The 14,139-nt window shown below is 40.8% G+C and overlaps 1 protein-coding gene across 3 annotated transcripts; it reads left to right on the top strand.

The window, feature by feature from the left end:
- Window positions 1-584: 584 nt before the first annotated feature.
- Window positions 585-13,646, top strand: UBLCP1 (ubiquitin like domain containing CTD phosphatase 1). 3 transcript variants are annotated; one of them, XM_082323951.1, is made up of 11 exons: window positions 585-641; window positions 3,232-3,425; window positions 3,825-3,916; window positions 4,333-4,418; window positions 4,510-4,625; window positions 5,741-5,839; window positions 6,822-6,859; window positions 9,104-9,202; window positions 9,643-9,759; window positions 11,136-11,263; window positions 12,644-13,646. In XM_082323951.1, the coding sequence occupies exons 2-11, from the start codon at window positions 3,272-3,274 to the stop codon at window positions 12,669-12,671; spliced, it is 957 nt and encodes a 318-aa protein (XP_082180077.1). In that variant the 5' UTR covers window positions 585-641; window positions 3,232-3,271; the 3' UTR covers window positions 12,672-13,646. The 3 variants fall into 3 exon arrangements, with proteins under 3 accessions (XP_082180077.1, XP_082180079.1, XP_082180078.1); XM_082323952.1 differs by having other exon boundaries at window positions 590-641; window positions 3,235-3,425; XM_082323953.1 differs by lacking the exon at window positions 11,136-11,263.
- Window positions 13,647-14,139: the final 493 nt, after the last annotated feature.

The following is a 14,139-nucleotide window of genomic DNA, read 5'->3' on the forward strand; positions in this document are numbered from 1 at the left end:
CTCCTGCTGGCCACACTATTCCTGATACAAGCCAGGGTGCCATTGGCCTTCTTGGCCACCTGGGCACACTGCTGGCTCATGTCCAGCGTCTGTCGACCACCACCCCCAGGCCCTTTCCCCCGGGCAGCTCCCAGCCGCTCCTCCCCACGCCTGCAGCGCTGCCTGCGGCTGTCGTGCCCCAAATTTGCTGTGCCCCCGGTTCCCGCGCGAACCCGCCAGGAGCAGCCCCGCGGAGCCCTCCCCAGGCGGCCATGCGAGGAGAGCGGCTCTTCTCGTTACCGAAGGCGAAGGCTCTCCCTCGCCTCACAGCCTGACCGCTACAGCACCAGGCAGGATCACCCCGCCCTCCCCACCACCGCTCGGTCAGCGGCGACCGGGCCCGCCGGGGCGAGCAGCGGCCCCGCTCGGGGATGAACGTTCCGGTAGGGAACCACGGCCCGGCCGAGAGCCCGAACGGGGCCCGCCGGCTCCGGCCGCCCCCGCCGCCATCGCGACGCTGCCGCCCGCCGAGCGGGAAACCCGCGCACATCCGGGCGCCTACCGGCGCCGCGCGCTGCCTCCCCTCCCCTCCCGCTTCCGGTGGGCGCCACTTCCGCTTCCGGTGCGGCGGATCCCGGGACGGTGCCGGTTCCGTTGCCAGGGTGAGGGGCCGCATCGCGCTGCCGAGGGGCGGGGGGGCGGATCGGCGGCGGCACTGTCACCCGGTGGGGTACGGGGAGCGCCGCCGTGCCCCCGATCGCCGGGGCAGCCCGGTGGGTCTGGGCCCGAGTCCCTCCGTGTGCGGCGGAGGCCGGGCTTTACCGGGCAGGGCCGGTGGCGGGGCGGGGTGGGGCCTTGTCTCGGCCGGATCGGTGCCCCCGTAGCGTCTGCGGGGCGGGAGCGGCTCCCCAGGCCCGGCAGCAGCGTGCGGTCTCTCCCCGCTCGCCTCGGCCCGCGTCGCTGCCGGGGCAGCCCCGACGGGGCCGGGGGGAGGCGAACCTCGGCCGGGGCTGCCGCGGCTGCTCGCCGGGGCCGCCCTGCCGGTGGAGGCTGACGCAGAGCCGCTCCTGATGTGAAACCCCGTTCCTCCACTTGTTGCGGTGTAGGAGAAAGTGCTGCGGTCCCGCCCGCCCAGCATTGCCCTGTCTGTGTTGGGGGTTTTCATGTGTTACGTTGCTTAGTGAAACTTAAAGATGGGGATGCCTCTCTTCCAAAGCTTCCAAGAAAAGTGTAATGCGACAATTTAATGACAACACCACAACTTTAACACTTTTTCTGTCCCAGTGACCTTCCAACCCGTAGGCTCTTGGTGGTCCAAAGGGCTTGTAAAGGCTCTGAAAATGTAATTAACCACAGCAGGCTTCGTTTCGGCCAGCTTCAGTTTCTCATGGCGTCCAATCCTGATGGTAGAAACTTTGAAAATCCCTGTGACTTTCTCTCCTCCTAATCTGTTTTCCTGTAATCATTGATTCTGGTGTCCACACTCGGTCCCCTTTAGTGTTTTGGCATTGAATAAAGGTGTCTTATTTCTGCTTGGTGTTTCTGATAACGCTCATCTTGCCAGGACTGTAATTCAGTAAGGACAGACGGTTGGCCAAGTGCTCAGCTTCGGAGGGGTGGATGATCTTTTCAATTTAGCGCTGGACAGAGACTTGAGAAGTTTTCTTACAGTTCTTGCCCTATGCATTTTCTTGCAGAATGATTTGAGGTGTGTGGTACAGGTGAGAAAACAGACAATAAAGTCTTCTTTCTGTAAACTTAGTCTAAGGATTATGGACAGGGATAATGCATGATAATGACACTGTGCATCAACGTTGCTTGACGCTATGCAGCCTTAACCTCAGTTGAATTTCTCGGTGCTTCTAAGACCCTTTTTTCATGAGGTTTTTTCACAGGATAATACCAGGTCCCTATCTGATTTGGGGATATTTGAAAAAAAAAAAAGGGGGGGGGGGAATTCATTTTCCTGTGATACCAGTTCTCCTCTTCAATTTGTTTTCAGGGCTCTTAGAGGGAGTAGTGTGGAGGTGTGGCTTGTAGTGTCCTCAGCAAGCAGGTTGTCTCTAGCCCCCTGTTTCTCATCTGGTCTGAGCTTGGTGGGTATGCCTGAGTAATTACTTGTTCCTTCTTAAGAGGCTGTACTGGATAAATGAGAAGTATTTTGTCTGAGAGCAGGCAACCTCTGAGAACATGATGCTAGAGAGGAAGAGGAATCAGATTTTGGGATTCTGAGATTTTTCAGAATTGCCAGACCTGTATTTCTTGAAGGTGGATAGCCTCAGTTTTTTCACAAGTCTGCTCTCTCTTTCTGAATATCGGTCTTTCGGGGACAATCTCACCGTTAGTGGCGCAGAGGCCTTCTCTGCATCTCCTGACAGTCTGTAAACAGCCTTTTCATACCTTTCTATCTCCTTGAGTCTCTGTTTCCAAGCTTTAACAGAAAAAACATATTCTTCTTCCTTCCACATAAAGCTAAAAATCGTGTTTTTCTGTTGTGTTTAATGTGGGAGTAAACTGTTAAATACAATTTGTATAAGTGATGCTGTGTAAATTAAAGATAGTATAATTATGGTTGTTTTGTCAGCACTGCGATGAAAGTGCAGTTCTTACAGTGTAATTGCATTGTGTAGGTGTGTATTTTGGCTTTGTTTTCAAACTCCTACTTTGATATTGCTACAGTGAGACGTGACCTGGGGTGTGTATTACTGCAGGTATTGCACAGATCTCAGTGAAAGTGAGTAGAGAAATCCAATGCTAAAAATGAACTGTTGGGTTCAGAACTATTTTTATGGTTTTATGTATTTTAGGTATTTCATATTTGCTGGTTTGTTGTTACATATATAAAGATATCAACGGCTGGTTCGGTTGCGTAATTGTTGCAGAGGACATTTCTGAGATTTGAAATGACTTTTATGATGCTGCAGCACTCTGCTTGGGTGCCGGTTGTGCAGTGAACAGGCTGTACCTGCACAGAACGCACAGCAAATGAGCATATGCCGGAGCAAACGGTGAATGTGACATTGCTAAATACACTGAAGTGGAACTCAGAGCCCCAGTTTTAATGCTGTTCTTTGTCTCCTAGTTTCAACCTTTTATTAACATGTTTATCGCCTGTTCATGCAAAACAAACAGCTGTTTGATGTACAGTATAATAAAAAATGAAAAATACTTTAAACAGACTGTATGGTTTGTCTTCTGAAGAGCAAATCTCCTATTTCTTCCTTACACTATCATTGTATTTCCCTCCTGCAGCAGATTTTTCAGAAAATAATACTGAACATATGCTTCAAGGATGTCTCTCTCTCTCATAATAAAATGGGGTGGACAGGAGTATACAATAACCTCGCTATCAGAAGAAGACACAGTATTGGATCTGAAGCAGTCTCTTAAAGGCCTTACTGGAGTGTTACCAGAGCGTCAAAAACTGCTTGGACTGAAAATGAAGGGTAACTGTTCATATTTATTATTTGTTGTGGAAATGCCTGAGATGTTTATGGACAAACATCCTCTAAACCTAGCCAGGATGTGTGTACTAACAGGGCATCTGCCTCTCAGATCTAGCTTTTGGATAAACATAGGAATTTTATACATCACTGGGTACTGTTTATTATCAATACATCTACCTGGTCATTTTTTAATGGCTAACACGGAAGTGTGGCAAACATTAAAAAAAGTTAAATTGCTGCTAGCCAGACAAGCAATGTATCTGTATGTGGAGGACGATAATAGAGCTTGGGGTATTCTGGTGTTTGATGGGTAGCTTATTTCAATTAAGCATGAAATGTATTGACAGTTTTCTAAAATCTCTCTACCCCAGTAAAAAAAATTATCTGCTCGCATTATAGGCAAACCTGCAGATGATGATGTTAAGCTTGGAGCTCTCAAGTTGAAACCGAATACTAAAATAATGATGATGGGCACTCGTGAAGAGAGTTTGGTAAATATTTTGCTTGCTTATTAGCTTAAACAGGAAAAGGTGCTTATATATATGTCTCCTCATTACGATTTTAAATTTTGAATATTCCAGTAATCATTTGAAAAATAGTAGTACAGTTGTATTCTGTTTATTTTTCTATATAAAGTAAACTTTTCTGCAGAACTCTGATAGCAGCATATTCATTAAACTCCTGTATTGTTCTGGACTTAAAGTACAAACCTATTATGATCATATTCACTGACTTCTCAAATCTGAACAATCATCAGTATACCTTAGTAATTCTTTCCACTGGTAAACTGAAAAAAAATTTGGTTAAATAGTATTTTTTTTTCCTGTAACGTGCAGGAACAGAAACTTGATATCCATTGTTATGTTCCTTCAGTGATCCTAGTTATCTTTTATTATTATTCCTCTAGGAAGACGTCCTTGGGCCACCTCCTGATAATGATGATGTTGTCAATGACTTTGATATTGAAGAGGAAGTTGTGGAAGTGGAAAATAGGTTAGGAGTCTTAGCTATTCCTGAGCAGCCCTGTTTTAGAATGTACAGTATGCATTTTAATTAACTGTAACTTTTTGCACTGTTATATTAGGGAAGAAAATCTACTAAAAATTTCCCGCAGAGTTAAAGAATACAAAGTGGAAATTCTGAATCCTCCTAGAGAAGGAAAAAAGCTGCTGGTGCTAGATGTTGATTATACACTATTTGGTGAGCTTTTATGCAACTTGTGGTTTTTGTTTAAGAAGTCAGTTTATTTGCCAGTTCACGTTTCTTGATTTTTGCTTTACAAATCTTCTTCAGTACCTTTGGTACGTGTTGTACTATATAACTTCTGCTTTCTAATACTGTGGGGTCTTCTGCTCATACTTTAAAAAGCATTGGGTTTTTTAAGTGTCACATGTTGTTGATTTTAGTGCAGCAACTATTTGCTTTCTGCAAGGAGACATGAAGAAGTAGAAATTTAGTATTTTATCCAAATAATCTTTCTCTTGCCCAACTTGTATCTTGGACAAGTGGTGCACGGTGGCAGGGCAAGATATTGCAAAATAACGATCTTGGTCTGTACCTGATTGACTCCACTTTTGGGGGGCGTGGGAGAATAGCTTCCAATTTTATTTCCAGATCATTACTAAATATGCACAAAAACACGTTTTACTTGAAAATTCTGTCAGACTGGTTTTTGTGGAAGCCAGAATTTTCCTTCTGACTTAATTTTCTGGGATGTAGGTGTGTCATGGCAGCTTGGCTATAAGCAGTAAATAATAGCTTGCTTTATTCCTTTTCCTTAGCTTTCCTTTTTGATGAGTTTTGTTTATAATCTGAGATCAAAATTCAACCTATTACTGAGTTTAAAATTTTTATTTAGAGGTCTTCTGCTAGCAGAATTTGACAGCAGTTTTCTAATTAGAACAGGCAACGTTTGCATGTCTGCAATAAGCTTGATATATGTTCACAAAATTAACTGGACTAGGTTTGAAGGAACCTCTTTCATATCTGAGCTGTTACAAATCTGCTAGGGTGCACAGATGAACTATTTGGCCTGACTCCTCAAAGATATTCAGACCACAGATCTCTGATTTAATTATTAGCTAAGCCCTCAAATACCTGTAAGGATCAACAGATAAATATCCTCTCTGCTGCTTCTCTCCACCTTTAAAATGGGAATGGTAGTTTGCTATGAATTCATTCATGATTTTAAAGTGCCCCGGTGCTTCCCTCGTGAAACCCTTCAGGTCTCTGGATAGATAGGAAAGTCAGACTGAACTTTAATAACTTAACTTAAACTTTAATAATTAATTGCTTATCTCTTATGTTCTTTTTAGACCACAGATCATGTGCTGAAACTGGGGTAGAACTGATGAGGCCATACCTTCATGAATTCCTGACATCTGCATATGAGGATTATGATATTGTAATTTGGTGTAAGTTTTATACTCAATACCTAAGACTTTATTGTAAATTGTCATTCAGAGTAGAGACTCCAGGTGGGAAGTTTCTGTGTTGCTTTTCAGTGTGAATCACAAGATCTAAAACAATACGTGAATGCTTAGCTGTAATACATTCAGCAGGAGTGTTCACACAGCTATTAGAACTGTTTTAGAAAAATAGTAATTCCTGTGTGAAAAAACACCACATATTGCTCAGATGAATGGATCTAATCACAGTATAAAGCTCAACATCACTTTACTGAGTGTTACTTTGTACAAACAAACAAGTGCTTGAAGTAACGGAATTGTATAATCAACATTCAAACACTGTTTGATAGCTATGTTTACAAATAATCTCAATCCAGACAATAAGTAGCGAACTGCCAAATGAACCAAACTCTCCTGTCTACAGGGATGGTTGATCGTTTGCCTCGGCATGCTGTTTCACAACGGCTGGAGAACAGACTTTAGCCAGTGCAGAGTTTAAACCGTATTAAAATTGTATTAGAAATTTAGTTTTCATAGTCCGGAACAATATTTCCACATCTTCTTAGATCAGTGGGCAATATTGACCCTTTGTCCTTTCCAGGCCTTCCATATTCTTGTCATTGCTTCCAGGAGAAAATCCTGCACAGGCGGTACAGTTCCTCAGACCAGGTGTAGCCTGGTTCTCACGGTCCTGCAGACTGTAGTTCAGTAACAGCTGATCTAGAAAATGGTTTAAATGCATGCAGCGCTTCATCTAGTTGTTCATTTGAAAAGTAAGCTTTTCCAAATAAAAATAAACTTCCATGAAGGAAGACTGTCTTCAAGGCAGTGAACCCTAAAAGCTGTGACAAGCATGGATCTTTCTGAAATTGAATTTTGTGTAAATGTTTGATATGTTAAGTGAACAGTTTCTTGGCTTGTTTCTCTTTTGCCTGTCAATTACTTATTTTGATAAAGTATTCTTTCTGGTTTCTCCCTTTTGTTTCAGCTGCTACTAATATGAAGTGGATCGAAGCTAAAATGAAAGTAAGTTGTTCTGAAAATGTGTAATTTGTTTCTAGTCTGGCTAGCTGTTCATATAGTTGGACTCATACTCAGCGTTAGAGAGCGGGTTAGCAACCGGGGAGGCTGTGTGAATCAAAACCCGAGTTTTTTATATCTTCATAGTCACTTTAAATTATCTTTGTCACAAAACTAGATAAAATCTAATTTTAGATTTCCACACTAACTATCAGCAGTAGGTGCTAAATTTAGCAGAACTAAACACAAGTCAGTACCTGCTGAAACTTAGATTAGTCACGCAGCCTTCATAGTTGCTTTCATCTTACCTCTAATTATAGAGTTCTAGTCTTTAACTGTAATATCATTTTTTTAAAGGAGCGGACAGATGTGGCAAGCTGGAGTAGGTTATCAAGAGGAAACTCTTTTCATATTTATCTTGTACCTCTTGCAGCTGTGTGGTTCTGTTGCTTCCTCTGCCTTATTAAACATCCGTAAGAGCTCTTCTTTCAGTCCTAGATTCTTCCGTACCTAAATCGGGCAACTAGCCAGTTTTGCACAGCTGACCTAGTGGTAAACATATTTACAGTCAGGCTTAGCTGTAAATCTAATGAGCTTACTAAGAATTGCTGTATATTTGGTTGGTGGGTTTGGATTTTTTATGCTTATAAGTCAAAGCTTGTTTCCATTTCAGGGGAAACTTTTCCAAATTTAAGCTTTTGTATCTATCTCCTCTCTTTGTTATAGACTAACCATTTTTTTCAGGTTTTAACAGAGCAAAGCACGTTTTTCCAGTGTTCTCTTCCTCAAAATAATGAATGCTACAATTTTTCTAAACAAACAGAAATGCCTCAGAGTGATCTCAGAAATGAGAACCTTTAATCCGAACTATGAAGGAGAGTTAGCGCAAGTAAAATCAGTGCCGAGCCTTGCAAACATTGCACTTCTTGTGACAGTGTTACATCTCTGTTTACGTGGTGTCTGTCAGCGTAGTGCTAGGATTCAAGCTGGTGGGAAACCGTCGTTCAAAACTGGGCTGTTTCCCGTGCTTTCGTCACCTTTCCAGCCCTCTCATATGTTACTGAATCACAACCTTTCTATGCCTACTCCTGGGTCTTGATCAGTTGAGATTCCTACCACTAGATGCCAACTGCTGTTTCTCCTTTAAACTGACAGTACCGGGGTGCTTACCCCTAAAAGTTTCACTTTTTGCCAGGGAACAATGATCCCAGCAATACTTGGCATTAAAGTTTTTGTTTTACACTACAAAGCAGGAACAGTATTAAAAAGAAGGGAGTATCAGATAAACAAGTTTAATCTGCCATCTCTTTATGCCTGGAATTCAGACATTCTAGAACAGCTAGTTTTTTCAGTGTAACAGGACACTGACCCAGGTAGGTAGTGCTTTTCATTTGCCAGATTCACTTCTTCATGTAAGAGAAATGAATGCGGTGTGGCTGGATATCTGCAAGAGAGCTGCTGCAGTGGACATTTTCTCCTTGTTGTGTAGCTTCGCACATTACTGCTGTCGCACAGCACCAGAAATTAAGTCAGCAATATCTACGTTATAACACGTCAGCAGATTTTACTATTACTTTTCAGCTTTGTAAAGGATTTGAAATTGAAATGATCATCTAATCAAAGTTGGTTTGTTTTTTTTTTTCCCTAAAAAGGATAAGTTTTCCTTAGAGTCTTTTTTTCAGGATTTATCAAATCTTTAAAGTGCAAACTGACAGATTTCTGACTAACGTTGGCTATCTTGGACACGTGTAGAAGGCAAGGGTAACAATGAACTGTCACTCTATATTTCCTCTTTGATTGGGCTGTGATGTGTTGCAACTTACTGGAAGGAACAAATACCCAACAGTACCCAGTTGCTGTCCTTGCTATAGATATTGAGTAAAGTTGAGGCATGTAGAACTTGTGAAAGATTCTGCGTGAAGGTATGAGCAAGGCCTCTCTGTATTTTGCCTTTTCTGCAAAGTTACTTTGATTTTATGCTGACATCAGTTGGTAAGTTTCTGATAGTAAACACTGCAAAAATAAATTCCCATCAGCTGTTTTTCTCTTGGTAAAATGGTGTACTTTTATGATTCTCATTGGATAAAAAATATTGGATAAAAAAACCCTCAAATATCTAATTTTAGCGTGTCTCTGATAACCCTCAGCAGCTCACCCATTGACAAACAGTGTATTATAATGGTGGTTTCAGTTGTACAGCAGTAAAACTGTCATAATTAGAAGCTTTAATAATAAATCTTTGTGATGCAGGAGCTTGGAGTGAGTACCAATGCAAACTACAAGATAACTTTCATGTTGGACAGTGCTGCCATGATAACAGTGCACACTCCTAGAAGAGGACTAATAGATGTAAGTACCTATTTTTCCTGATCTGTTTCTACATTCAACTGACATGTTATCACTGAAATAGTCAACAATAAAGTTGTGCTGGAGTTTTCATGCAAGAAAACTCTAAGAATCTTGGAAGCATAGATTATTTTTTTTTTTCCTACTGAAATTCTCTATTAATGTTTTATTTTGAGAAGGACATTTGGATGACACTGCTTTCAAATCAAATAATAGATAACTGTTGCAAGAAAATTTGGTACCAACAGAAAGGTTTTCTTTAGTGGGGGGGGTATTTATTACATTATACTATTTCACATCTCTTCCCTTATTAAAGCCCCACTGCCTCCTAAATTTTCAGAAGAATACAAGTGCCCATTCGAGTTTGGACACAGGTTCCTATAGACTGGTATTTTCATCCCCTGCACATGATCTGATTTACCTTGTGTGTGTTATTTTTGCAGGTGAAGCCTCTTGGTGTTATCTGGGGAAAATTTTCGGAATATTACAGCAAAAAAAATACTATTATGTTTGATGATATTGGCCGAAACTTCCTAATGAATCCACAAAACGGACTCAAGGTAATTTTAACTGGAATTTTCATTTAGTACTACTTTTTCTTATACTTCGAGTAGTACTTTCTCATCCTTCTTTGCTGTATCATAAAGAAAGGCTATTCTTAACTAGCAAAGATGCATATTTTATTATATTTTTTTTATTTAGATTGCCATTTGTCTGGACTAATATTTCCCTAGTAGTAGTATTAAATAAGCTTTGTTTCGCTGTGAAGTGAGCTTTTAAGAGACTACCAAAATCAATGAAATTACGATTTCTGCTTAAATTATACCTGCGAGCCATAATCAAGCTGGGCACTGCTGACAGACACCATTGAAATATGTGATGTTCGATCTGAAGCGTGGTTATATTCAGAAAATAAATAACAAGTGGCTGTACTTCATGGTAGTATGCCAATGTAATAGCAAGCATTCTGTTCTGGGAAATAATTAATACCGCGAGCCATTTTGACTGCAGAACTGCAAATATTTCATTTTATAAAATTGTCAAACAGTTCATGCTCCATTATCAGTGCTGGTTCTGAATAAGAAGAATGCAACTTAAATTTCTACTTATATATGATGGTACACCAGTACGGTACTAAAAGAACCCTCATAAATTTCTTTAAAAAAAAAAAAAGGTGTTTTCAAATGCAGAAATCCAAGATGATGTTTCTTTGAAAGTATCCATGATGGGAAGAGGATAGCAATTGATGAGATCTAGCAAGATGATGTTAATTGGAACTGTACAGTGTTAGGAGAATCAGGAATAGCAAAGATCTTGCTGGAAGAGGATTATCCAGAGAGCTCCCTCTAGCTCAGGTGTGAAAGATGTTTGTCAAAATGGTGTTAAGTAGAGCTGCAGACAAGAACTTTGACTCACTAAAACAAGGCACAGGTATAATGTATTCCAAGCTTAAAGCAGTTGTCAGACAAGCTTTATTTCTGCCATCTCTTTAAGCTATAATTGTAGTCAAATGCTTTTTGTTGAAAAAAAAGCATCTGGTTCCAGTGATGCCACACAACCCATAAAGCAGAGCTGAAAACCCCTCATGTCTCCTGCAAAAATATCTGTGAAATCAGATTAGAAAATGTGGCAGTCCGTTCCAGATCATTTTATGATTCGGTCTGACTGGGAGGGGAAGGCTTGAAGAAGTACAAGACAAAAATGTCTTCCTGGTGGGAGTGCAAGGCAAAAGCCCTACAGTCCAGTTTGCATGAGTAACAAGGCAAATTGCATCTGGCCACTAATGGAAAAGGTTTTTCTTCCTCTTATCTAAGAGAAGTTATAACTTGGCATAGTACTGAAAATACATTTTAATTAGGTGGTAAATGGTAGAGAATCGGAAGCATTTTTCTTACTTTGAGCAAATGGTTATACCCAGTTTATTTATTTTGTATAGATAAGGCCTTTTATGAAAGCACATTTAAATCGGGATAAAGACAAGGAGCTTCTAAAGCTCACTCAATACCTCAAAGAAATAGCAAAATTAGATGACTTTTTGGAGCTGAATCACAAACATTGGGAAAGGTAAGAACAAAGTCAAAATTCTTTCTTCCTTCTGTCCCTGACCCCACTGTGTTTTGCTTGAGGTTGTCTGTACAAAGACCAGAAACAACTGAGCTGATGAACTTTGACATCACTTACAGTCCTGAAGGTTGTTCAGTTTGAGTAGAATTTTAATAAGGCTATAGCCTTTGGGCTGCTTCCCTAAAATGATAAGATTTTGACAGAATGAACCTTTGTTTTCATACTTCTCCAGTATTCAGGGCCACCAATTGTTTTCAGTGAAGCAATTCTGCTTCCTAAAGGGAAAAGAATTTTTGAAGGAACCTGGTCCCTAGAAATCTCTCTCTCTCTCTCCATCTCTACAAAGTTAGGCTGTCGGTTCAGATCTCAGGTCCGTTGTTACAAGGCAACTTTTCTGGCAGTTGCTTCAGAGGTTTGGGGTGTTACAGTGTGGTTCAGGCGCTATCCAAGTTGTGTGGTATTACGGTATTCATCAGCTCGGAAATGTAAGTTACTGTGTTATGAACGGGAGTTTTCCAAATGCTTAGGGCACCAGTTAGCACCCTGATTCTTGCTAGAGAATGATTAGCTGAAGTGTTCGGGCAAAATTCTTCTTAATGCTTTTATGCAACAGCCTGAAGTTTCAATACATGTGAAAAAAAAAAAGTGTGTGCAATATGTTATTCGAAAAACACTCATTCAGTGCTGAAAAGAACAGCCTTGCAAACTTGACACAATTTTCTTGTTTCTGATTAGAACAGAAAGTCAAATGTTAAACTTTAAAAGCAGTGAAATTCACTGGATATTTCACGCTGTCAGTTAAATTGGTTGGATTTTTGTTTTCTAGAGTATTTGCAAAGACTTCAGTGTCGCCACATAGCCAGATTGCTCCAGCTGTAGTGGTAAGAGAACTATGAGATCAGAAAACAAGCATTTTGGAGTAACTCAGAGTCTCTAAAGCAGCTAGTGGAGGGCTGTTCTTTTCAGGTTATGCTGGATGACTGTTCATTAAAGTCTTGAATTCATTTGAAGGAGTGCCGTATCTAACAGGCCTTTTCATCTTAAAGGATATAATAGCTACTTTTCCAACTCATGTACTTTTCAGCCTCTTAGAATAAAACATGTTTCCACTTCCTTCCTCCCTTTTGTTTAAAAAGCCTACCGGAGTAACTAAAACCACGACTTTGAATCACAGTAAGATAACCTACCACGGAATTGAAAGAATGTTGAAATCAAATAAAATCATAAGCAGTATTGATCACGTTTCTGATTTTTGGTTATCAGTAGGGGGATTGCTAGTGGGAAAAGAAAGCAGATTCATACTTTGAGTTTATAAAAGGTACTAGATATATTTGTGCCTACCTCTTATTTTGTGAAAAACTGTGCTTTCGTTTCTTTCAGGTATCTTTCAAAGAAGCAAGGACAATAACGCTAATAAAGTTGTGTGGCACTGAATTGAAGGGAACATAACTAAGATCATTGGACTTTTCCTTGCTTTTACGCTAGAGTATAATAGTGCTGGACACTGGATCCAATGCCAGAATGACTGCTATACTTGGTCTTCCAGGTGGTTGGTTGTGGGTTTTTTTTAAAAGATCACAGCAATAAGCTCAAAGTGGGAGAAACAAGTCAGTTACTTTTTCTTGCATTCAGTTCTGGTGTTAGTACTTAAAATACTTTCCTCTCCTTTGCTGCCGAAGTACAACCATAACCATTAAAGACCAAAACCATTCCGAAACTAGAAAAAAAATACTTAGACCAAAAAAGTTGAGTAAGGAGCCAACCTTGGCAGTGTATGAATTGTATAAGCCCTCTATTCCCTCCATCTTTAGAAACAGTCTCCCTCTCCCATTCCAGTATTTAAGTCTATAAATTACAAGTTGTCTAAGTTTGGTATGTATTAGTATGTCAGTGTTTCTCTGTGCAAGACAGTAAGATGGGAAAGTACCACCTCCGTGGCCAATTTACCCCAGTGTGTGAACTTGTGCTATAAAGCAGTGTTTACTGGAAAACAAAAGATTGAAGTTTGAGGGAGAGAAACCCACTCTTATTTGGTGAGTGAAAAGCAGTCTGCCTGAAAAATTCTCCTATGTCAGATAAAGGGTTTAAACCTCAGATGGGAAAGTCACATTCCTAACACAGCATGAACAAAACCCTTGTTCTCTTCTAGCTAAATCTTGTCAAAGTGCAAACACTGTGTTTAAATACAATATTCAGCCATACTGTTCTTAAAATATCATTTACTTGCGCTGCTTATGCCTGCACTATAGAAGTGTGATGTGACTGCTGTTTGGCATTACCAACACTTGTGCATTATGCAGTTCATGTATTTGAAAGAAGACCGACCCTTTCAAATAAAAATGGTATATATTGTTCTTAAGGAACTATAGCAGTTGTGTAAATAATAAATACCTTTTTCATAACGTGTGTCCTGTGCTATCTTAAATGTCTAGTTTGCATAATAGAGAAGCCATTGATAATCTTCATTTTGGGGTTTTTTGGGGGTGTTTCTTTGGATTCCAGAGACGCTGATTTTGCATCAGTAGTTAAGTAAGAGACTGGTACGTGCCGCTGCAGATTAGGGCGGTGGGGTTGCATAGTAAAGCGCCTAGCTGCCCGGGAAAGGAACCGTGACAGCGAATGTCAGGATGTCCGGAGGGCAGACACAAATGAGCTGTTGAGATGAGCGCGTTAGGCTCCGGCTCAGTGACCTGTCAGAAAATAGACAGTTTCTTATCCGCTGCTCTTTGTGGTTTAGCGCCAACCCAAGCTGTGTTTTAAACTAGTAAACTAGAAACCTGATGCATAAAAATCTTTGTTTTAGGGTAAGCATGGGTGGTGAATTTCTAAAGTTTTGTCTCCTAGAGCTGATTTCTGAACCAGAAGGCCGGCTCGCT

This window comes from Platalea leucorodia (assembly GCF_965183815.1).
Source record: "Platalea leucorodia genome assembly, chromosome: 11".
NCBI lineage: Eukaryota > Metazoa > Chordata > Aves > Pelecaniformes > Threskiornithidae > Platalea > Platalea leucorodia.

Bases quoted from the DNA above. Each gene is read 5' to 3' on its own strand.
- UBLCP1 (XM_082323951.1), top strand. From the start codon at position 3,272: ATGTCTCTCTCTCTCATAATAAAATGGGGTGGACAGGAGTATACAATA. The intron at 3,426-3,824 runs GTAACTGTTCAT...CTCGCATTATAG, and splicing joins GCTTGGACTGAAAATGAAGG to GCAAACCTGCAGATGATGAT. The intron at 3,917-4,332 runs GTAAATATTTTG...TTATTCCTCTAG, and splicing joins GCACTCGTGAAGAGAGTTTG to GAAGACGTCCTTGGGCCACC.